General features: G+C 39.4%; 2 protein-coding genes across 2 annotated transcripts in view; both read right to left on the bottom strand.

The window, feature by feature from the left end:
* Positions 1-5,400: 5,400 nt before the first annotated feature.
* On the bottom strand, positions 5,401-13,110 carry LOC129445324 (uncharacterized). The gene is made up of 3 exons (XM_055206521.2): positions 12,846-13,110; positions 12,420-12,750; positions 5,401-8,501 (listed from the first exon to the last, which is right to left on the bottom strand). The coding sequence occupies exons 1-3, from the start codon at positions 12,996-12,998 to the stop codon at positions 7,270-7,272; spliced, it is 1,716 nt and encodes a 571-aa protein (XP_055062496.2). The 5' UTR covers positions 12,999-13,110; the 3' UTR covers positions 5,401-7,269.
* Positions 13,111-13,727: 617 nt separating this feature from the next.
* The window catches only part of LOC129445294 (uncharacterized), a 36,886-nt gene continuing 27,983 nt past the window's right edge, over positions 13,728-22,630 (bottom strand). The window contains 5 exon segments of the mRNA XM_073860043.1: positions 13,728-15,148; positions 15,230-15,726; positions 16,674-16,847; positions 20,315-20,488; positions 20,656-22,536. Coding sequence (XP_073716144.1) covers positions 14,505-15,148; positions 15,230-15,726; positions 16,674-16,847; positions 20,315-20,488; positions 20,656-22,536 — 3,370 coding nt within the window. The 3' untranslated portion in view covers positions 13,728-14,504.

The following is a 22,630-nucleotide window of genomic DNA, read 5'->3' as shown; positions in this document are numbered from 1 at the left end:
GGTTGGATTAAACTTGAAACGCACGTGATCGTTGTCATCAGTGAGGCGACCAATCACGTAAAGCTGTGTCGTCATCACAACTAGCCGGCTACTCTCGAAACACTCTCGCGGTACTTAAAAACCATATGACACAGTCACGTGCCTGCAGCGCCAGCTGAAGTCGGACAAAATTACTAACCGGAATGCACTGCTTCAAGTCAGCCGCCGATCTGTCTGCGCAGCGCCGCATGAAGTCGAACACACCTAATGCCTACTTCAAAAACGATCTTCAGAAACCAATGGGTGACGTCACGGACACTACGTCCATATTTTTTTACGGTCTATGTTAAAAATAGACACAGGACAATCTCTTTCTCCTAAAAATTGTCAACATTTTAAAATGCTGTTTTATAAAAAGGATTTTATTAATTATATTAATGCATTTCAATAAATTTAATGTTAAAACACTGCTTTAACATTACTGCTGAAAATGAAACGTTCCTTTGTTTGTGAATGGGGGGTTAAGAGGTAGAGGGTGAAAAATGTTTGCTATGTGTTATTCACTGTATAATTTGATGTGATCTGCAAACTAAAAATATAATAATATGGTTAAAAAAAACAATACTAGTCTATAACTTGACAAATGACCATGGTATAATCAACAGCTTGCTGTGCATTAAAGGATTTTAAATGTTATGCAGTAAAAATCATTTAATGCATACACAATAAATGAACACTGCAGGCCTGGGTCTATATATGGGGCAGTTGTTTATTAAGTTGTACAATTTTGAGAAAAAAGTCATACAATTTAGAGAATAAAGTCATTATTTAACGAGAATAAAGTCATTATTTAACGAGAATAAAGTCATTATTTAACAAGAATAAAGTTGTAATATTTTGATAATAATGTAATATTTTTACATGAACATGTTTTGTTGGAGCCATTCCTCTTTTCTTCCCATTTCTATTTTATTTGCACATTTGGATTTAATGGACTTATTTAATATTTTCAATATAATTAAATCTAAGTTTGATTATTATTATTTGTGAATTAATTCTGATTGTATGGTTACTAATTTTGAATGTTTTGAAATAAAACTTTATTATATCATCAAGATTATGTATTTTGATAATTGGTGGGGGAGTTCAGTAAGGGAAAGCGAATACAATTTTCTGACCATGTTTCCCTGCAGGGATGTGACTTTTATTCTATTTTGTTTTCCATCAAAATAAATGTAGAATGTAGAAGATGAATTCAGACTACACGTCAATTGTGCTTTCCCCTCCGAACAGCGACTCACTATATTTGTTCCGCTATACTTAAGTCCGAAAATTTCCATGAAGATGTGGACGCTGATCACGAGAAAGACTCAACCAACTGCCTATTGGAGTGGATATGTGCCGCAGTACTGGGCTTTGGTTCATTCAGGGAAGGGAGAGAAATGTCTAGGACAGTGTTTCTCCCAGAAAGTCTTAGATGTCTTATTTAAAACACCTGATTCGACTCATCAGCCTCCTTCCAAAATGGTAAACATGTGTCCCTAACAAGCTGATGAGTTAAATCAGGTGTGTTAAATAAGGAGACATCTAAAACTTTCTGGGGGGGGTGCCAGAGGACCAGGGTTGGGAAACACTGGTCTAGGACATGCAGCTGCTTGAACATGCTGCTGGGCCGTGAGTAGGCATTAGGCAAGTTTTATTATGAATTTTGCTGGCAGTGGATCTGCATGGGAAATAATCTGGTTTTGACAATCTGATATGGCATAATTTGAAAGATATTCGTGAACTTTGGAGCGTTCAAATTAAGTTTGAAGTTGATGATGGCAGTCTTGAAAAATGGTTCAAGGTTGTTTATATGTGGACCGAAGATTCAAGCCAGTGTTTTGGAAGCAAGTACAATTACAACTATGACATCACATATTGACCAGCAGCATGATGCAGCGACATACACCAACATCACTGGTGTTGATCTTGGTCGTGTTTTGCAAAGACAAAGTGATTTAGCCAACTTGCTTTGTGACCCAGCAGAAACAAGTTTCACTTCCTACATGTAAGATTCCAGTATTCAGCGGTGATCCACTGGAATATAGACCTTTTATGAGGTCTTTTATTCATAATATTGAGGAGAAGATGGATAACAATCAAGAACAATTGTATTATCAACAACAGTTCACAGCAGGTGAACCAAAGGAACTTGTTCGAAGTTGACTGTACAGCAGGGATGGGCAACCTCGGCCCCCGAGGGCCGGCGTCCTGAAGAGTTTAGCTCCAACTTGCCTGAGCACACCAGCCTAAAAGTTTCTAGGATGCCTAGTGAGACCTTAATTGGCTGCCTCAGGTGTGTTTAATTATGGTTGGAGCTAAACTCTGCAAGACACCGGCCCCCCAGGACCGAAGCTGCCCACCACCGCTGCTCATGAATGCTAGCAGAGGTTATGCTGATGCCAAACGTTTATTAAAGTACCATTTTGGAGATGAATTTAAGATTGCTAGTGCATACATGGAAATGATTTTGAAATGGAGTAACATTCATCCTGACGATGGAAAAGCATTCTACAGCTATGCAGTCTACCTCAGAGGATGTTGCAATGCAGCACAAGATCTGGCTAACATGGCAGAATTGAATTTACCACTCAATTTTAGGTTAATTGTCGCTAGGCTTCCCTATAAGCGAAGAGAGACGTGGAGAGCTACAACTTATGAAATTTCTGAACGCTCTCAAAGGCGGCCAGACTTTGCTGATTTGTTAGCTTTCATTGAGAAACAAGCCAAGATTCTTCTTGATACAGTTTTTGGAGAGATTCCTAAAAGAATTGGACAAGAGTTGTACAGAATGAGTTGTGGATGGGACAAAGACCATCCTGCAGCCTTTTGCACAAAAATGGGACAAGTGGCTAGATGAACTCAAGCTACTTTCAAATGTAATTTTCAGCAGATGCTTTGTACTGTAAGGCTAATTTCCTGAATAAAGATAGCCCCTCCCCAATGAACACAGCATGGGTGCACCGTGAATGCCCGGGAAAACAACTCTCTACGATTCACAGTGGACTTCTAACTGAGACCACATTTGTTTTTCAAAGATCAGACCTTCAGGGTGTCATACTGTACATCCATATTCTCATAGTCTCAAAGCAAACTGTATATGCTACATTCTCCATGCACAAAGAATCTGAAACTGTTCTTATTGGTTTTCAATTGAAATCTTAATGCAAGTGGTTACAGTGGTCTCACTCATATGACAATAGAATTCAATGTTAAAGGACAAGTATTTTTCACTTAAAGCCCTGTTTTCAGATTTTTAATGATGAAATAGAACGGTTTTGAAATTTGGACATATGCAATGGGTGTATAGGTGCACTGGAACGATCCTTCCTAAAATGCATTAAACTTTCGTTTACAAAGAAACCAAAAAGTCTAAGCAAACTTTACGCAATGTTGGTAGACACCTCCTACCTTAGACATGTTAACCAATCATCCACTGTATGTATATTAGGCAACACCCCTGGGTTTACAAGAACCAATCAGTACATCATTATCACAATGCTTTGTTCTCTCGATATTTAAGGAAAATGGTAAAATATTCAGGTGGGATTTTCTGTATGCAAAAAGGAACCCCATGATGCTGTATCTTTGAATGTCCTTGCACATTTGCAGTTGCACGCTGTGCAGTCCGTGAACTTGCATCATAGTATTACATTTTCTAAAAACACAAATCGGAATAAATTACAAGTGTAACAGTTGTGAGAGGCTCCTGTTGCTCCGTTAGAAACTGTATCCTTGCGCCTGACTGTGAATTCTTGTAGTTTAAAATGTTTAAGTGTCTAAAGGTGGAAGATCCTTTTCCTACATGTACTTAGCCCCTAAGCTCTGGAATGATTTACCAACCGTTGTCCGAGAATCAGACACAATAGATACCTTTAAATCTAGACTTAAAACTTTTCTCTTTAACAAGGCATTCACATAATTGTTTTAGTAATGGTACTCATCTCACAATAGATAGCTTGTACAACCTAATAAATAAATAAACTAAATCCTCATTTTCGTCAACACTTCAAAGCATGGTAAATGCTATTAATAATCTTAAGAAAAATGTTTAATCTCTCCTTACTTGTTTACATATGTGCAGCAAACCATGAGCCGGGCATAAACTTTCAAAAACAAATGTCACGTATAAAATAGAAAAGGCTACATATAAGGAAAAGAAACGCTACTCTGTGCACATACAAACCACAATACAAGGCCAAAACTTCAAACCTACACCAATAAATCCCCGAATCGGGCCATTAATTGCCAAGCGCAGAGGAGTGATTGAAAATTATGTATGGCATTATGTTATCACTTGCTCGGCCCTCCACCTGAGGTTTCTGAGTCGAGTAGGGGAGTACTGTGAAGCCCACACAGGCATCAGGGAGATGGCTGGCGCAGTCACGTCCCCGTCTCCCCTTTACTCCCTTGCTCGTCCGGATTTCAATAAAGCACGATGGGTATAGATTTGTGGTGTTAAGCCCACTAGTCGGGGGCGGGACGTCAGTCCTTAAAAGGGTGTCACTGCATCCATTTTCCCTCCTAGGACTTTTTTTTACTTCCCCGGCTGAGCCTGGGGTTTTTTTTCTCCTAGGGGGTTTTTCAACCCGGGGAGGCAGCCTTCTTGGGCTTAACTTAGCACCCTCTTCTTTACGTTACATTAGCAATACGCACGCTTATAATGTTGATTCATAGCCGCAGCAAATTTAGCTGCTTTTGCTATCATGTATTACAGTGTTTCCCAACCCTGGTCCTCGGGCACCCCCTCCCAGAAAGTTTTAGATGTCTCCTTATTTAACACACCTGAATTAACTCATCAGCTTGTTAGGGACACATGTTTACCATTTTGGAAGGAGGCTGATGAGTCGAATCAGGTGTTTTAAATAAGGAGACATCTAAAACTTTCTGGGAGGGGGTGCCCGAGGACCAGGATTGGGAAACACTGATGTATTATGTTGTGCTATCTGTCGTTTTTCTGTGCTTTCCACTGCTTCTATTAATGTAAAGCTGCTTTGAAACAATCACCAATTGTGAAAAGCGCTATATAAATAGAATTGAATTGAATCATATTTATAGTTGTAATTTTAAAAGTCCGCCTATTTTATCAAAGATTATATAAAATATGATTATTATATTATGTGAAAAATTCACAATTAAAAACATTTGAAGCAGAACTACTTTATCAAGTGTAATGTGTCGTAGCAGTGAACAGGTCATAATTTGTTCTCCTTATATGAAACACCTGACTCCACTAATCAGGCTCCTTTCAGAATGTTTGAAATGTTTCTTTAATTAACACACTAACAATCTGATGAGCTTTCTGACATTCCTTATTTTTCCTCATTCTCATCTGTGCAAATTAAAATAAAATTAATAAATGATAAATTCATAGACAGGTAAACATTATAAATGCCTTTTTAATTAAAATGTTTTATACTTATCAAATCATATCTGTTATATTATTTGCTCTTTATATAAAAATGACAATCAACCAAAAGTTATTATTTCAAGGTTTTAAATGAATAAAGATGCATTTCAAGCATCAAATTATAGGCACCCACATTATTATCCCACATGGGCAAGTCTATATGGGACCCACATAGTGAAACCCACATGGGACCCACATATATTGCCCATGTGAAGCCCGTGCCCACATGTAACCCATTCTGCCCAGATGGGACCCACGTAGGGCCCACATATCAATGTTGGCTAGGTATAATTCAAAATTGCTTTGCAAACTGAAGCCGTGGCGTTTTTAGTTTACCTTCATGACACATTTTGCAATACAAGGTCTATGTGTTTGCCTTTTTCTAGTTAACAGTAATACTAGCTGTGAGTAATATGATAGTAAGTTTTCGAATGTGCAATTGAGAAATTTGTCGTGTGTGTGTGTCCTATGTTTACAGAAATTTTGTGGGTTAAACTCAAAATGGTATCAAAATGCACACAAGTATTGTTTTTAGTAAGGCATGTTTTTTAAAACTAGTGATATTTCCTCATTAAACTAAGGCCTAGTCCTAATCTCTGTCCGGCAAATCACCCCATAGTATACATAAACTTTAATTCAAGATACACAATAATACATAATATTGATAAATAAATGTTATACCTTTATATCTGTTCAAAAACTGAAGTTGAAAAGTGAAGTTAAGGCAGTGAACAATGTTTAAATGTCACCTGCATAACTGTGATATTTAAAACCATGTAAATAGATAATATGATAAAGGGGCAGTACATAAACTAGAAAGAGTAATGGACCAAGAACTGAGCCTTGCGGAACACCTTACATAAGTGGAACAATGAAAGATTTAAAATACATTGTACATTGAGATGAAGTTTCTTTCGGTGAGATAAAAACAAACCACGAAAGAGCAGAACCAGATAAGAACACTGTGTTAAACAGTATCAAAAGCAGCACTCAGAATCAGGGCAAGTAAAATAAGGACAGTAAAACAGCCAGAGTCTGCAGATACCAAGATGTCATTAGTGATTTTTAGTAGTACTGTTTCAGTGCTATGTGTAGAGTTTCGTTTTCTCCTGCAAAAATCTGCAAGTCCAATCAGCGAACAGAGGGGGGTGGCTAAGAACGATGACGTTGAGGTCGTGCGTCAGTTTGAGTTGTAGTTCAGTAATGGCAGCGGAGAAAGACGTGAGAAAAGCTATTCGGCCCGTTGTTGCAAAACTGCTGAATATACAGAAGAAGTTAAAGCCGAAGCAAGAACCAGGTTTGATAAGTTTTGTTTGTCTGATTATTCTGACTTGTTGTTTCCGGACGGTTTCGGCGCATAATATACGTCACGGCCACACGTTAGCGATTGCCTATGGCAGATCCTGAGTGACTCTGGGCAGATCCAATAGTTTTAAACTTCAACAGAGGACCCTCCTTAATGGAAGTAACGCTTTGCAATGGAGCGTGGCTAGACTCTCTGTACAAATGCCTAATTTTAAGTTTACTAGGCCAATGGACAAATTTGACCAGTATACCAAGGAACAGCCTGACTCTTTTCGAAGGACATCCTGGGACCACAAAGAGTCAGGACCTCGGTTTTTTACGTCTTTTCCAAAGGACGGTGCTTTTTGACAGTACGGTGTCCCCCGTCAATAAACTGGGGTATAGGGGGTGAGTACCCCCTGCTGATCCAACTAAAGGTCTTGGGCTACAGGGTGATATGGCTGCTGGACATATTAAACTGAGGTGAAAATAGCATTTTTAAGAGAAGGGGACAGAGTCAGTAGTAAGGGAACAATTATTTAGTCAATACATATTTAATTTATTCTACTGTTCAGACATTTGGAGTCTTTTTTATTGGTTAGGTCGTTTTGAACATGTTTCTTCTGATGAGTCTTAAAAGGTCCGACATTAGCGAATCTCTCTCCACAGATGGAGCATCGGTAAGGTTTCTCTCCAGTGTGAACTCTCAGATGGATTCTTAGGAGAACCGCTTGAGTAAACGTCTTCTCACACAGAGAGCATTTGTAAGGTCTTTCTCCTGTATGAGTTCTCCGGTGTGACACCAAGCCGCAATGTTTAGTAAAACTCTTCCCACAAACACTGCACGGATAAGGTTTCTCTCCAGTGTGAACTCTCTGATGAACTTTAAAAGCACCTGAACAAGAAAATCTTTTACCACAGTAAGAGCAGAGGTAAGGTTTCTCTCCAGTGTGAATCCTCTCGTGACGTATCAGATAAGATCTATGACGGAAACGTTTATCACAGTGTGAACATTGATGGAGTTTCTCAGAGTGAATTTTTTGGTGTATCTTTAGACAACCTGAATCCCTAAAGGCTTTGTCACATTGATTGCACTGATACGGTCTCTCATTGGTGTGTAAAAACACGTGTTTCTTCAGATAAGCTTTTTGGCTGAAACTCATCTCACAGTGAGGACACTTGTACGGTTTTTCTCCTGTGTGAATTCTCTCATGACCAATAAGAGTATCCCTGGTTCTGAAACGCATGTCACATTTACTGCACTGGAACGGTCTTTCACCACTGTGTGTCATCATGTGAACTTTCAGACTAGTAATTGAGAGATAACCTTTACCACACTGCTCACAGTGCTTTCCTCTGTGCACTTTTGAATAATGACGTGTATGTTCTTGTAAGGTAGTAAAGTTGATATCACATCTCCTGCAGCTGAAAAGTTTTTGTTCTGTGTGTTCATGTTTCTCTAAGCTGAATGTCGGTGTTTCCTCACTGTGTGTCCTCATGTGAACTTTCAGTTTAGAAAGGGAGGAATAAACTTCATCACACTGCTCACAATGATACTGCTTCTTCTTCCTCACTCTGTGGACTTTTGAATAATGACATTTCTGTTCTTGTAAGGTTGTAAAGCTGATCTCACATTTCCTGCAGGTGAAGAGTTTTTGTTCTGTGTGTTTTCTCTGTGAGCTCAATGTCTCTCCGCCAGTGATGCTGGAAAGAGTTTGTGCTGTCCGTCGCTCTTCTGATGTTGAAGATGTTATTTCCCCATCACAGCATGAATCACTCTTATCATCTGAAAGAAACATTAAAGATATTGAAATGGACATGATGGACAATTTGTACAAAGAAAAGATACAGAGCATGAGGAGCAGTTATAAAACACTTTACCCATTTTCTTTGAACATGAACATGAAATTAACATAAACAGCATTCAAAATGTTGAGGCTTTAGCTGGATGCCACCGAAAGCTAATTGAAGGTCATGCTGGTCTTAATGTTTTGAAGAAGCACTTCCATACATAACCAGTGTCAAAAAAATTAAAGTGAAATCTCAACATAAGACCAACTGTGATGTTTGCACCCAACATTTAATAATAATAATAATAATACCTTTTATTTGTATTGCACTTTATATTTAGCAATCTCAAAGTGCTACAGAGTAGTCTGTGGGGCTCTCAGGTGGTCAGGGAGGGTGTTGCACAGCCTGGGGGCAGCAGATGAAAAAGCCCTATCACCCATACTACAGAGCTTGGTTCTTGGAGTGGGAGAGTGTTCGAAGTTGCAGACAGGTGAGTGAGGAGGTCTGGGGGGTGAGCAGTTCCTGTAGGTAAAGGGGAGCATGTCCGTAGATGCACTGGTGGGTGAGGAGGGCGACCTTATACTCAATTCTGAGTGGGACAGGGAGCCAGTGAAGGGATTTCAGAATTGGGGTAATGTGGTCATGCTTACGCACCCTCATCAGGATCCTGGCAGCACTATTCTGTATATATTGAAGCCTCTGTATGCTCTTGCCAGAGATCCTGATGAGGAGTGCATTACAGTTGTCCAGCTTAGAAGAGACAAAGGCATGGACGAGCTTCTCTGCATCTGCTAGGGTGAGTGTTGGACGGAGTTTGGCGATGTTCTTGAGGTGGTGGAAAGATGTTTTACAGAGGTGTTTGATGTGAGTGTCATAGGTAAGTTGTGAGTCCATTTTAACACCCAAGTTGGTAACAGATGTGGAGAGGGAGATGGTTTGGCCAGAGAACGTAATATTGGTGATGGTGGAAGAGCAGAGCTGATGTGGTGTGCCAACCAGGATGTCTTCTGTTTTGGAGCCGTTTAGCTGAAAGAAATTGAGCTTCATCCACGCCTCTATCTCCTCCAGGCAGGTGGTCAGTGTAGTTGTTGGCAGGGGAGCGGAAGAACTGGAGGTTATCTTGAGGTAGAGCTGTGTGTCATCCGCATAGCAATGAAATGTTATGCCATGTCTGCTAATCACACTGGCAAGGGGGAGCATGTAGATGGAAAAGAGGGTAGGGCCCAGCACATAGCCCTGAGGAACACCGCAGGTGACATTGTGGGTGTGTGATTTGGCGTTGCCCAAGGTGACATGCTCAGTCCTGTTGGTCTGGTAAGAGGTGAACCAGTTGTGAACATTTTGTGAGAGTCCAATAGTGTATTGCAGGCGGTGTAGAAGAATGTTGTGGTCTACTGTATCAAAAGCAGCTGTGAGGTCCAGGAGGATGAGTAGTGATGGGGAACCAGTATCTGCTGCCATCAGGAGGTCATTGGTGACCCTGGCCAGGGCTGTTTCTGTGCTATGGCCAGGGCAGAAACCAGATTGAAACTTTTCATACAGATTATTGTGTTTGAGGTGATCATGAAGTTGTGCTGCAACAATTTTTTCTAGAACCTTCGATAGGAATGGAAGATTGGATATGGGCCTGTAGTTTGAGAGAACTTCTGCATTCAGGGTGGGTTTTTTCAATAGAGGTCTGATGATAGCAGTTTTTAATGCAGATGGGTTTTGCAGGTATAAAGAAGAAACAAGCAAGGACAAAAATGGCAGAACATGGATATAAATGTTATGTTCAGGCACAACCGGATACTGGAGCAATTCAATGTAAAGCTGTTTATTTACTCTGGCCATTTCAACGCGGACAGTTTTTTAACCTGGTACAATATCAAGCAGGCTTCGCTCAGGGTTTGATACTGAAAAAGGGGGCAATATGGCCATTACAACCTCTACAACAGTGGTTATCAAACTGGGGGCCGGGGCCAACAGGGGGGCCGTGAGATGGTGCCAGGGGGTCCCCAGTTTTATGACACTTTATGAATTACATTAATTATCATGAATTCTGTGTGATTAAACCTAAAAAAATAAGGCTACTAACCAAAAGCACTACTTTTTGTATAATTTAATGTTTTTTTTATTAAAATGTTGAGTTTTAGAACAGTTTTGTCACAAATTTCCTTTGGGGGGGCCACGAAGGAATGCACCGTACACAAGGGGGGACGCACACTGAAAAAGTTTGGGAACCACTGCTCTACAACAAACCATAAGTAGTGATTTCATTGCTGTTGACTTCGGTTTAAATTTAAAGTTTCTTAGTGAGCAAACAACATTAACTGTAACATTAATTTACTGTGTTGTCGAGATAGAACGCAAGATGTGTCTGTGGTAAAGTTAACATTAGCTGCTGTTAAAGAAACAGTATGTAGGATTGTGGCCAAAACTGGTACTGCAATCACAAAACTTGTGGCCAGTACACATCATGACAACATAAACATCAGTTGAGGGCTGCAACTCCACTTTTTAAATGATTTCTTAATGTCTAGTGACATATCAGGGCCATTTTATGATTAATTGATATAAATTTCTTACATACTGCTCCTTTAACTACCAAACTAAATAGCACAGATTGTAAGAAGACCTATTTACTTTGTCAACACGACACGCTGACAGCAGTTTGCCTTCATTTAGAAACAGCTCAAATAACGTGACAGCAGCGTATAAAATCTTTACAGGCACAGTCATAATATTTCTGTCATCATCACAGCACAGAATAATGATATACATCCATAAGAACATGTTTGGCATTTAACGCAAGTTAATTACAACAGTGGACAGTATAAGTCATTGTCATATGGTGACACATAACGTTAATTATAATGTTCTTGCAGTGCTAAAAAATTATGAATGCTGCTAGTTAGCTAAGCTGAATTTCCTTTGGAAAACCTTTGGCCTTACAGCTAACTTACGTTTTGCATGGGCATACTGAAAAAACTAAATAAACGTACCACTCAGAAACATCTAACAATTGTTTTTTGTTCAAAATCTGTACCTTCATCCGAGACAGGCTCAAACATCTAAGTTAAGGTTGGATGCATAAACTTTCCATCATTCACGCAGCAATTTGTTTTCTACGAGAGCTAGTTAAGGGACCCTCATTACCCTTTTAAATAAGGTAATAACAGACCATTTCATTCTGGGGCAAATCCTAGGGTTGTAAATGGACATGTAAATCTGTATCTGGATCATTTTTTCACTTAAAAAAGCCCAAAACCTTATATTTAGATATCAAAGAACAATGTAACATTATTTCCATGCATTCTTGGTCACCTTTAAAATTTAAAATATTAATAAGAAATCGGAGAGTAAAATATAATATTCTAAATATTTAAAACATAAATAAATATTATTAATTATTCATTTCAATATTATAATACCCACATCTCAGATCTAAACACTAGGGGATGGTTTCCATGACAGGCCTTATCTTAGTCCCAGACTAAAATGAATGTTTAAGCTGCATTAATTAAAAAACACCTTGCATTTTCTTTTTTGCCATATCGCCCAGTTGTAATGGAATTAAAGTCGATCATGACTTCTGGTTCACAGGGACTTTAAACTTGAGATTTACACTGAAGCACATGACTTAGTAAAAGGAATAGTGATGTCCCTGAAAACACCAATATAAACACCAAGTAAAATGTTGTGTATATATAGAACTCATGCAAGCAAAGTGGACCGATATATTTTATATTTTAAAAGAAAAATAACAGATAAAAGTTCAATAAACAGGTAATAATAACAACAATAACCATGTAAAATTAAAACTTTAAAACTAAAAATCTCATGGGGGTCCCCTCAAATAAATCATTTTGATCAAAAGGGTTCAGCTGACAAAAAGATTAAAACCCCTGTTATAAAAGAAGAAGAAACATACCTGAAGGAATATAATCTTTATCATCGTTGTCATAATTCTCATCCTCCTCCTCATCATTGTCTTCATCATCATCCGTGAGATTTTCCTCTTCTGTTTTAATCTCAGTTTGGTTCCCACAGTCCTCCAGTTTGACTGAACACATGTTGAGTTTGGTGTGCAGGATCTGCTGCTGTTCTCCAGCGTTACAGACAGAATCCAGAGACTCTGTGGAGGTTTGATCAGTAGATTCATCATCCTGTAAGTCCTGATTACTGTCACACACTGTAGTGTCCTGAGCGTCTGTGTGCTTTGACTCAGTATAACAGAGTAAAGTCAGACTGAGCTCGGAGTCCTGTGTGGAAGATTCACAACAAACACACACAGAGTAAGATTAGAAATGATTTGATGTTGTCTGATTCAGTTAAAGGATGTTTAAGCTGTACAAACCTCTCTCTTCAGTCCTTCATCTCCTCTTAACCTCAGCTTTGTCTCCAGTAACGCCACCTCTTTCTTCAGCTGAGAGATTTCTGTCATGAAATCATCAATATCCAGCATGGACAGATCAGTTCCTACTGATTTACAGCACATCACATCCATCATCAACACTAAAATACACAGAGACAAGACTCTGTTTACACTCAATAAAACACTCAAGAGAGAAAAACACTGATGATACACAAACACATCACACGCGAGCTCTTTCTTTCTTTAGTGTGTTTATATGTGGACTGAAGAGCTGCAGAGCGCCTCCTGCTGTACTGGAGAGAGAAGACATTTTTTTATCTCCCTTGAACTGCCACGATTTGTTTTGTAAGAAAAATGCTTTCAGTATCACAAATACAAACTAGTTCCAACAAGTTTCATGATATGCACTTGAACACCTAGGCAGGAGAGAGAGATGGCACACTCCTAAATGGCACACTCCAGACTTGTGGACAGAGTCCACACTTTGATGACATCATGTAGTGCAGATCTTAGGGACCCTTGATGCGAGTCCAAGAGGGTGCACCGGAGTCCTATCTTTGGATACCAAGGGGCCTCCCCAAAAAATTTCAGAGATTGAGACAAAAAACTATTTTTTTAAATAGGTTTATTTCTCATTTTTTACATTCCAAAACAGTTTATACTGTATTTGCTTTGTATCTTCCTGCTCCTATTTTACTTATAACAGTCTCATTCACTGGGGTTTGTAAGGTAAAGCTGCTATAAAACAAGATTTATTGTCAAACTTGCTCCAGTACAAATAAATTCAAATTGTAAATGTTTCTCTTCAGAAATATACACAGAAATAAACATCACGCTAAGTTTCTGCAAGTATTTTTATTATACATAAATAAATACATAATTCATGTACAATTCAATTTTTTTCAATTCAATTTTATTTATATAGCGCTTTTCACAATAGTTAATTGTTTCAAAGCAGCTTTACATTTTGAGAAACAGTGAAAAGCACAGAAAAACGACAGATAGCACAACATAATATATATATGATAGCATAAGCAGTTAAATTTGCTGCGTCTATGACTCAACATTATAAGCGAGCGTATTACTAATGTAACGTCTAGAAGAGGAAGCTAAGTTAAGCCCAAGAAGGCTGCCTCCCCGGGTTAAAAAAGGGTATAGAGGGTTTCATTGGATGCATGTAAATTGTTGCACCTGAAACGAACTTCTGATCTGTATTTATCGGTCTGGCTAGTAAGTGGCTAAACTGATCTCTGACATACCTTGTTGAAAACACAATTTTTTGGTTTGCTAAAGACGAGGTGAGACTGGATCACAACTGTGAGGAGAGATTTGACAGCAAGGCCAGAATTTAACGACCTGTGGCTAACATTGTATACATTATTTTTACACAGTAACGTTAGCTCAGTGTAATGCTTGATACGCGTTAGATATGATATATAAACAAAGATCATTTACTTATCATTTATTTCCCTGTAGTCAAAAATAAACTACTGTAAATGACTCTGTTGTTATTGATTCTGTGTGGAAGTCTACTGGAAGTTAAGCTTAGTCCACAAAAGCTGTTTGTTTACATTGGTCCTGCTTAAACCATCTATACCACAGGGCTGTTGAATGCTTTATTATTATTGGTTGAGAAATGTTTTACAGGTATGCATTATTTTTCGATAAATGCACACCTGACCGGTCAGAGCAATGTCTGTGGTAACTGTGGTATAAGAGGCATATTTCATATTTACAATAAAGCACTGTAAGTGTGAAAAGATTTCAACACAGTAACACAAAGTCATAAACTCTAAACCCAGCATATAGAGGTTCAGTGAATGTTGTGTTGATTGTGTGTAAGTGTGTGAGTGTTTGTGTATCAGATACGCTGTAGAAGGACAAAGTGCCCGCTGACCAGTCCAGATAAACTCCTACTCTATTAGATGAAGTTGAAGGAGGAGGTATATCAATGCTGCTTTCATTGTGACGGACTATCAGTCTATTAGCAGAGCAATACAGACTCCAGGACTTCACATTAAATCCAAGATCACATTCGCTGCTTCTTTCATTCCTGCTGATGCTTTTATACGTCACTGATATACGAGCTCGCCAGCTGAATTCAACCTCCCAATAACAGCGTCCAGTCAGACTCTCTCTACACAAAACCTGAATACACTCCTCAAATCTGTCTGGATGATCAGGATACGGCTGAGGATCAATCACGTACGTCACCTTTCTGTTGTCCTCAGACAGTGTGAGACATTTGTGTGCTGTGTTTGCATCAAGTGTGAGATCACAGGCGTCTGAACACAAGAAGAGACATTTATAACACAACAACAACAATCACTAAATTAATCTGTTTGTGTATGAGTGTGTAGACTTACATTTATGTAGTCCTGCTGTAATTCTGAACTTTCCTTCATTGTGAGTACTGGTGTTAGGTTCATACTTGAGTATCTCCAGTGTACACTTGGGATCATTGAGTATCTGAGAGAGCATCTGGCGTCCTGAGTGTTGTGGGTGATTGTAGGTCAGATCCAGCTCTCTCAGGTGTGATGATGGGTTTGAACTCAGAGCTGAAGCCAAATAACAACAACCTTCATCTGTCACCATACAACCTGATAATCTCAGAGAGATCACACATCAACATCAGTCAGTTCATCCTCTTAAATTATAAATCAGTAAATCAGTATCTAGAGATAAATACCTCAATGTGTGTAGTTTACAGTCTGGACTCTTGAGAGCATCAGAGATGAGCTTCACTCCTGAATCCTGCAGATCATTGTTACTCAAGTCCAGATCTCTCACAGGTGAGTTTGGGGATTCGAGACATGAAGATAAACTTTCAAAACACTCAGCAGTCAGATTACACATGGACAATCTGAAGAGAAAAAATAAAGATATTAGCACCCATTTTATTCATACTGATGTTCCAACAAGTCTGATCACATAGTAAAGTCATAGCACACTTCTGCACAAAAAAGCCAGTCAATTTGAGCCCTCGTTGTGTCTTACTTTAGCGTGTTTGTACATAGTCGGCTAAGATGTAAATTCTTTTACTCTAATAATTGTATCATTTGTAACTCTCGGCTGCACAGGCAGATTTCTGTAAAGCAGTATGTGATATACAGTAGTTTAAATAACATTCATTCACAAACCTCAATTCCTAGTTTTAAATATAACGGAACTGTGTCAAAGTGTTTATTTTTTAATTAATTAATAAAATCTGAAAAATTGTCCAGCTTCAACAACAAGCAGTAACCACTTTTTCAAAGTAATTTAATTCATATAGCACTTTTCACAATTGTTTCATTGTTACGAAGCAGCTTTAAATTGATAAAAACAAGAGAAAACAAAAGTAGCAAAGTAGCGTGGCTAAGATTAAACCGTTCTAGTGAGTGGAGAATTAATGTATTGTATAGAAGAGAGTTCTAAGTTAAGCTAATGTCAGTCTCCCAACGGGTTAAAAAAACGAGTACAAAACATGTGTGTAAAAAAGTCCTAGGGAGTAAAAACCAGAAACAGCTGATCCTATAGAAGATAAACTATATATCAAATACTATATTATACAATAAAAAATTAATTGAAGCATGTGGGTGTTGCTCGGCAGACATTGTCTGTGCGTCACTATGATGGGAAGCAAGTAGATCAGTGGTGAGCATCACGGCAGCTGAAACTGGGTATGTTAGTCTCGGGGGCCGAGGACAAGACAAGGTATTACTTTTATTTACATGCATGTCATAAAACCATTTTAATATTTGCTTATTAGTTATCTTATATTCAAACTTTACAATTTTACATATTAGTATTTAAATTTGAATGTCTCACCTCAATGTGTGTAGTTTACAGTCTGGACTCTTGAGAGCATCAGAGATGAGCTTCACTCCTGAATCCTGCAGGTCATTGTTACTCACGTCCAGATCTCTCACAGGTGAGTTTAAGGATTGAAGACATGAAGATAAACTTTCACAACACTCAGCAGTCAAATTACACCCTGACAATCTAAAGAGATTGATAAAGGATTAAGTGATACATTTAATACATTTTGTACAATTGTGATGGTTTTGGCATGTGCTCATGTCTTTTATTTTGAAGTTCTTGTGCTCATGTTCATGTCTTTAATTTTGATATCATGTTTTGCCATGTTGTTTCTTGTTTCCCTGTTTCCTGTTGTGTCATGTTCTGATTGGTTCCTTTTCTTTGTCAAGCTTTGTTAATGGCCGTTTCTCAATGTCAAGGATACTTCCTTGGCACGACTAGCCTTACAAGTCACTTCCTTCAGAGGCTAGGCGAGGCTCCTCTTAAGCATTTGGAGAACATGTTAAATGGAACAGGCTAGCAAGTGCACGTCATTGCATCATTGCGTCAATGAAAGGTGTGCTTTCGGTGCTGCGTGCATAGGATTGTGGGTGATTTCAGCGCGCCAAGAGCGTGAAGGATACACAAATGCATCCTTTCCTGTATATGGGATATTTCTCGAATGAAGGACTCAGTCCTTGGCTGAAATTCCCAGTATCCTCGGCATTGGAACAGTCCTTCGACGGACATCGATGACGTAGAGTCCTCGAAGTTCTGGCTTCCGATGATCCTTCCTTGACAATGAGAAATGGCTCCTGTCCTTCTCTTTGTTAAGTTTTCATGCCATATCTTGTTTTTGTTTATGTCTTTGTTTAGTTCTTGTTTATGTCTATGTTTTTAATAAACTGCACTTGGGTTCTCAAATCGCTTACCTCTCTGTGGATTCGTTACAACCATGTAAATAATATTGTGTGTGTGTGTGTGTGTGTGTGTGTCCAGAACACATTTCCAGCACAGGAGTTGAAATTAGATTCAGACCGGTATCTCTCCTTCCCTTTATTGCAAAGACTCTAAAGCGCGTGGTTTGTGACCAGCTCTCCTCCTTCCTCACACAAAATAACCTCCTGGACAGCAATCAGTTTGGCTTCAAGAGCGGTCACTCAACCGAGACTGCACTGCTCTCGGGCATTGATGCCCTAAGGCAGGCAAGAGCAGCCTCCAAATCATCTTTACTGATCCTACTGGATCTATCTGCCGCTTTTGACACTGTCAACCACCACATCCTCCTGTTGACCCGCAAAACTCTGGGTGTCTCTGGAACAGTGCTACTATGGTTCAAGTCTTACCTCTCAAGCAGGCCATTTAAAGTATCCTGGAGAAGTGACGTCTCTGAACCCCAACATCTCAATACTTCTCCTACCACTGTTATGCGGATGACACACAACTCCACCTGTCATTCCAGCCTGACAATCCAATGGTTTCTGTCCGCATCTAAGAATGCCTGAGTGATCTCAGCATCTCATTCTGTAAGAAGGATCATAATCTCCAGCTAAACCTTGCCGAACTCCTTGTGATATCGACTGACCCTAACATTCATCACAACCTTTCCGTTTAACTAGGCTACGTGACCATTACACCTTCCAGAACAGCCAGAAACCTGGGAGTGGTCATTGATGATCAGCTTAGTTTCACGGATCATGTTGCCAGCACTGCCCATTCTTGCAGATTCATCCTCTACAACATTAGAAAAATAAAACCTTTCCTATCTGAGTATGCTACACAACACAAGTCCTAGCCCAGGCCCCTGTCCTGTTCAGAATGGAATATTGCAGTGCACTACTGGCCGGACTCCCAGCCTGCACAATCAAACCCCTACAGATGATCCAGAATGCAGCGGTAAGAGTGGTCTTCAATGAGCCAAAGAGGGCGCACGTCACTCCTCTCATTGTCAGATTATACTGGCTTCAAATTCAAAGCTCTGCTCCTGGCCTTTAAAACCACCACTGGGTCAGCACCCCCTTACCTTCACTGACTTATACAGACTTATGTTCCGTCTGGATCCCTGGGCTCTGCCAAAGAGTGACGTCTTGTGGTGCCATCCCAAAAAGGGAAATAATCACTATTGCGTTCCTTCTCAGGATCTTTTTCACATCTGTGGAATGATCTGCCAGTTGCAACATGATCTGATGATGCTGTAGCCATCTTTAAGAATCTGTTAAAACCCATCTCTTCCGTCAACACCTCACTTACTAATACAGAGTTTAATTATTTAGTTATTTTTCTATCTTTATCATTTCTGGGTAAGTTGTCTCCAACACTAGAGGCTCTATCTCAAAAATTAAATAGCCACTTTGTGTGACAACTTCTTCTATAATCAACTTTGTGTTCACATGTGGTCAAGATCACTCTAATCTGACCTTAGCACAATTTTCTTATTTTTTGGCTTCAAAAGTAAAAAAAAATGCACTTTATATTTTATGCAACACAACTTTGTTAGGTATGAATGTTGAACCTGGGTATTCATAATCTGACGTTTCACACTGTGCATTCCAAAACCCTATGACAGGTGTCTGAAACCCTACTCCTACACCTTTCTGTAATTATCAAGCAACCCTGAACACCTTCATGAGCTGTTTCAGCTATGTTTAATAGGGGTCATAACATTATAACCCTGCTTCATTTCATACTGCATGCGTTTGGCAACAAAATGCAGGGTTAACCCCACAAAAGCAGGGCTAGCAGGGTTTCATATCCCTGGGTTACTTTCAGGCATAACTCCACGTTACAAGTGTGAAACGATCCTTAACCTAGGGTTAAAAGCAGGGTTAAGAATGAAGATAACCCAGGGTTAAAATATTTCCAGTTCTGGTTTGAATTTAAAAATTAAAATCAATAATCACGTAGTGTTCTTCTTTTTAGATAATTTAGTGTAACAACCAGTGGCGGGCGGTGACTTCTTTTTTTGAGGGCGCTCGATGCGAAGTTCGTCACAACATGTATGTAGCCCGTCATGTGTGTGGATCCTTTTTTAAAATATGTGTTCTGCACATCGAGAGATCCTGTGTGCATCACGTGTCTTGTCAAAATAATTGCCTGCTGCAGATGCATCCAAAGGGTTTATGATAAAAGAGACACTCGCGTTTGCCAGATACTCGCATACTCTCATCATGCGTAATCAGAGTTGACTGTTAAGGGAGTGTCTTGCGTGTATTTTGTGAACATGAGCGTCTCTTTTATCATAAATGCCTTTGACGCGTGTGCAGCAGGCATGAGCAGTCACGAGCCGTCACTGGTAACAACTTACCTGCTGATGGGGCAACTTGTTACAAGTGAACATTCTCTATTAAAGGCGGAGTCCACGATGTTTGAAAAACGCGTTGGAAAAGGAGACGGGCCGACTACCAAAACACACTTATAGCCAATAAAATCAAATCAAATGCCGGTTTGCGTATGTGTGGGGCGGGTCTATCAACAGAAGGTCCAGATTCTATTGGGGTAGGGGCGTGTTTGTTTAGGTGATTTCAAATATCAACATTGGCTTTCAAACATCATGGACTCCGCCTTTAATTAGTCTACAACTCCGTAATGAGTTAAGATATGAAAATGTAATGAATACAACATATGGTCACTTTGGATAAAAGTGTCTGGTAAATGTAAATTTAAAGTCAAACCTCAGTATCTCTAGTTTACAGTCTGGACTCTTGAGAGCATCAAAGATGAGCTTCACTCCTAAATCTTGCAGGTCATTGTTACTCAAGTCCAGATCTCTCACAGGTGAGTTTGAGGATTGGAGACATGAAGACAACGTTTTACAGGACTCAATAGTTACAATCCAGTCTGTAAATCTTGAGCATAGAGATGAAATACAGCACAATAGGAGATAAAGGGTTAAAATACACATCACATTACTAATATCTAAGTTTACATTTTTAATTAGGGCTTACTCGACTCATTACTCTGGGAAGTTTTTGAGAATAAATATGGGAAACACATACAGTAAAATAACTCTTACATAGCTCTTGTGCAGTTGCTGACAGCTGGTATGAGTCTTCTTCTCCCCTCCTGTGTTGTGTTGTATTTCTTCAGATTCAGTTCATCCAGCACCTCCTCTGACATCTGAAGCATGTAGGCTATTGCTGAACAGTGAGCAGCAGAGAGTTTCTTCTCTGAGTGTTTGTCTGATCTCACAAACTCCTCAATCTCTCTGTACAGAGTCTGATCATTCACTTCAAGAAGACACAGAAACAGATTGATGGATCTTTCAGCGGAGATATCATCATCATCATCATCATCATTTCTTGCCTTGATTTTATCTTTAATATACTGTGTGACTTCCATAATGGTATCCACCGTGTGTGTCAGTAGATCCTTTAAGAGTCTCTGATTGGACTCCAGTGAGATGCCCAGCAGGAATCGCAGGAAAAGATCCAGATGTCCAGTTTCACTTTCAAGAGCTTCATTTACTGCACCTCTTATTAGAGACTCATAGTCTGAGATTTCTTCAGGACTATCATACTCATACTCATCTTCATATAGAAACAACTGCTCATTATTGACTACATGGCAGTACAACACATAGAAAGCAGCCAGAAACTCCTGATAGCTGAGATGTATGAAGCAGTAGATTTTCCTCTGATGCATCACAGATTCCTCCTTAAAGATCTCAGTACAAATCCCAGAATACACTGAGGCGTCAGTGATGTCTATGCCAGACTCTCTCAGCTCCTCCTCATAAAACATCACATTACCCTTCATCAGCTGTTTGAAAGCCAGTTCAGACAGTTTGACAATCACTTCTCTGTTGGACTGCAGGAGTTTCTCTGGATCTCTCTCATCATACTTCTCATTCTTCATATTCATCTGAATCAGCAGGAAGTGGATGTACATTTCAGTCAGAGTTTTAGGGATTTCTGCTCTCTCATTTTCTTGTTTCAGGATGTTTTGAAGCACAGTGGATGAGATCCAACAGAAGACTGGTATGTGACACATGATGTGGAGACTTCTTGATCTTCTGACGTGTGAGATGATTCTGCTGGCTTGATGTTCATCACTGATTCTCTTCCTGAAATATTCCTCCTTCTGATCGTCACTGAATCCCTGGATTTCTGTCAGACGGTTGATGTATTTAGATGGGATCTGATTGGCTGCTGCTGGTCTGGAGGTGATCCAGATGAGAGCAGAGGGAAGCAGATCTCCTTTTATAAGGTTTGATATCAACACAGGCACTGATGAAGTCTCAGTCACCTCAGAAACTTTCTCAGCGTCTGAAAAAATCAATGTTATTCTGTTTTCATCCAGACCATCAAAGATGAACACAACTTTACACTCGTCATAAATCTTTGAGTCCAGATCTTGAAGTTCAGGATGAAAGTCAAGCAGAAGTTTGTGAAGACTGTACTGATCATCTTGAATCAAGTTCAGCTCTCGAAACGGAAGCACAAACATGAAATCTACATCCTGATTGGCCGTTCCCTCGGCCCAATCCAGAATGAACTTCTGTACGGAGACGGTTTTTCCAATTCCAGCGATGCCTTTAGTAAGAACGTTCTTGATTTTGTCTTTTCTCTCTCTTCTTTTCTCTGTTTTATATTCTGGTACGGGTTTAAAGATGTCATTGCAGTAGATTGTTGTGTCTTGTAAGTGTTGTGTTGTGGTGTTTTTCTCCATGTGTAAAACTTCATGTTCTTCATTCACTCCTTCACTCTCTCCCTCTATGATGTACAGCTGTGTGTAAATCCTCTTCAGGTGAGTTTGTTCCTTATGTTGTTTGATTCCCTCAAATAAACTCTCATACTTGTTCTTCATGATGGTTTTGTGATTGTCTTTGACTCTCTGCAGAACATCATCTACTGGTTCATGATGAAGATCTGAGCTCTGATCATTTTTAGCCTCACTGCAGACATAAGAAGAGAAAAGCGACACATATGTCCTACAATGCACGACAAGATGCAGAGCGACTGATATCAGGGGAAGTTGGTAACACTTAA

This window comes from Misgurnus anguillicaudatus, chromosome 3 (assembly GCF_027580225.2).
Source record: "Misgurnus anguillicaudatus chromosome 3, ASM2758022v2, whole genome shotgun sequence".
In the NCBI taxonomy this organism is placed as follows: domain Eukaryota; kingdom Metazoa; phylum Chordata; class Actinopteri; order Cypriniformes; family Cobitidae; genus Misgurnus; species Misgurnus anguillicaudatus.
This window is presented reverse-complemented; position numbering and strand designations above follow the sequence as displayed.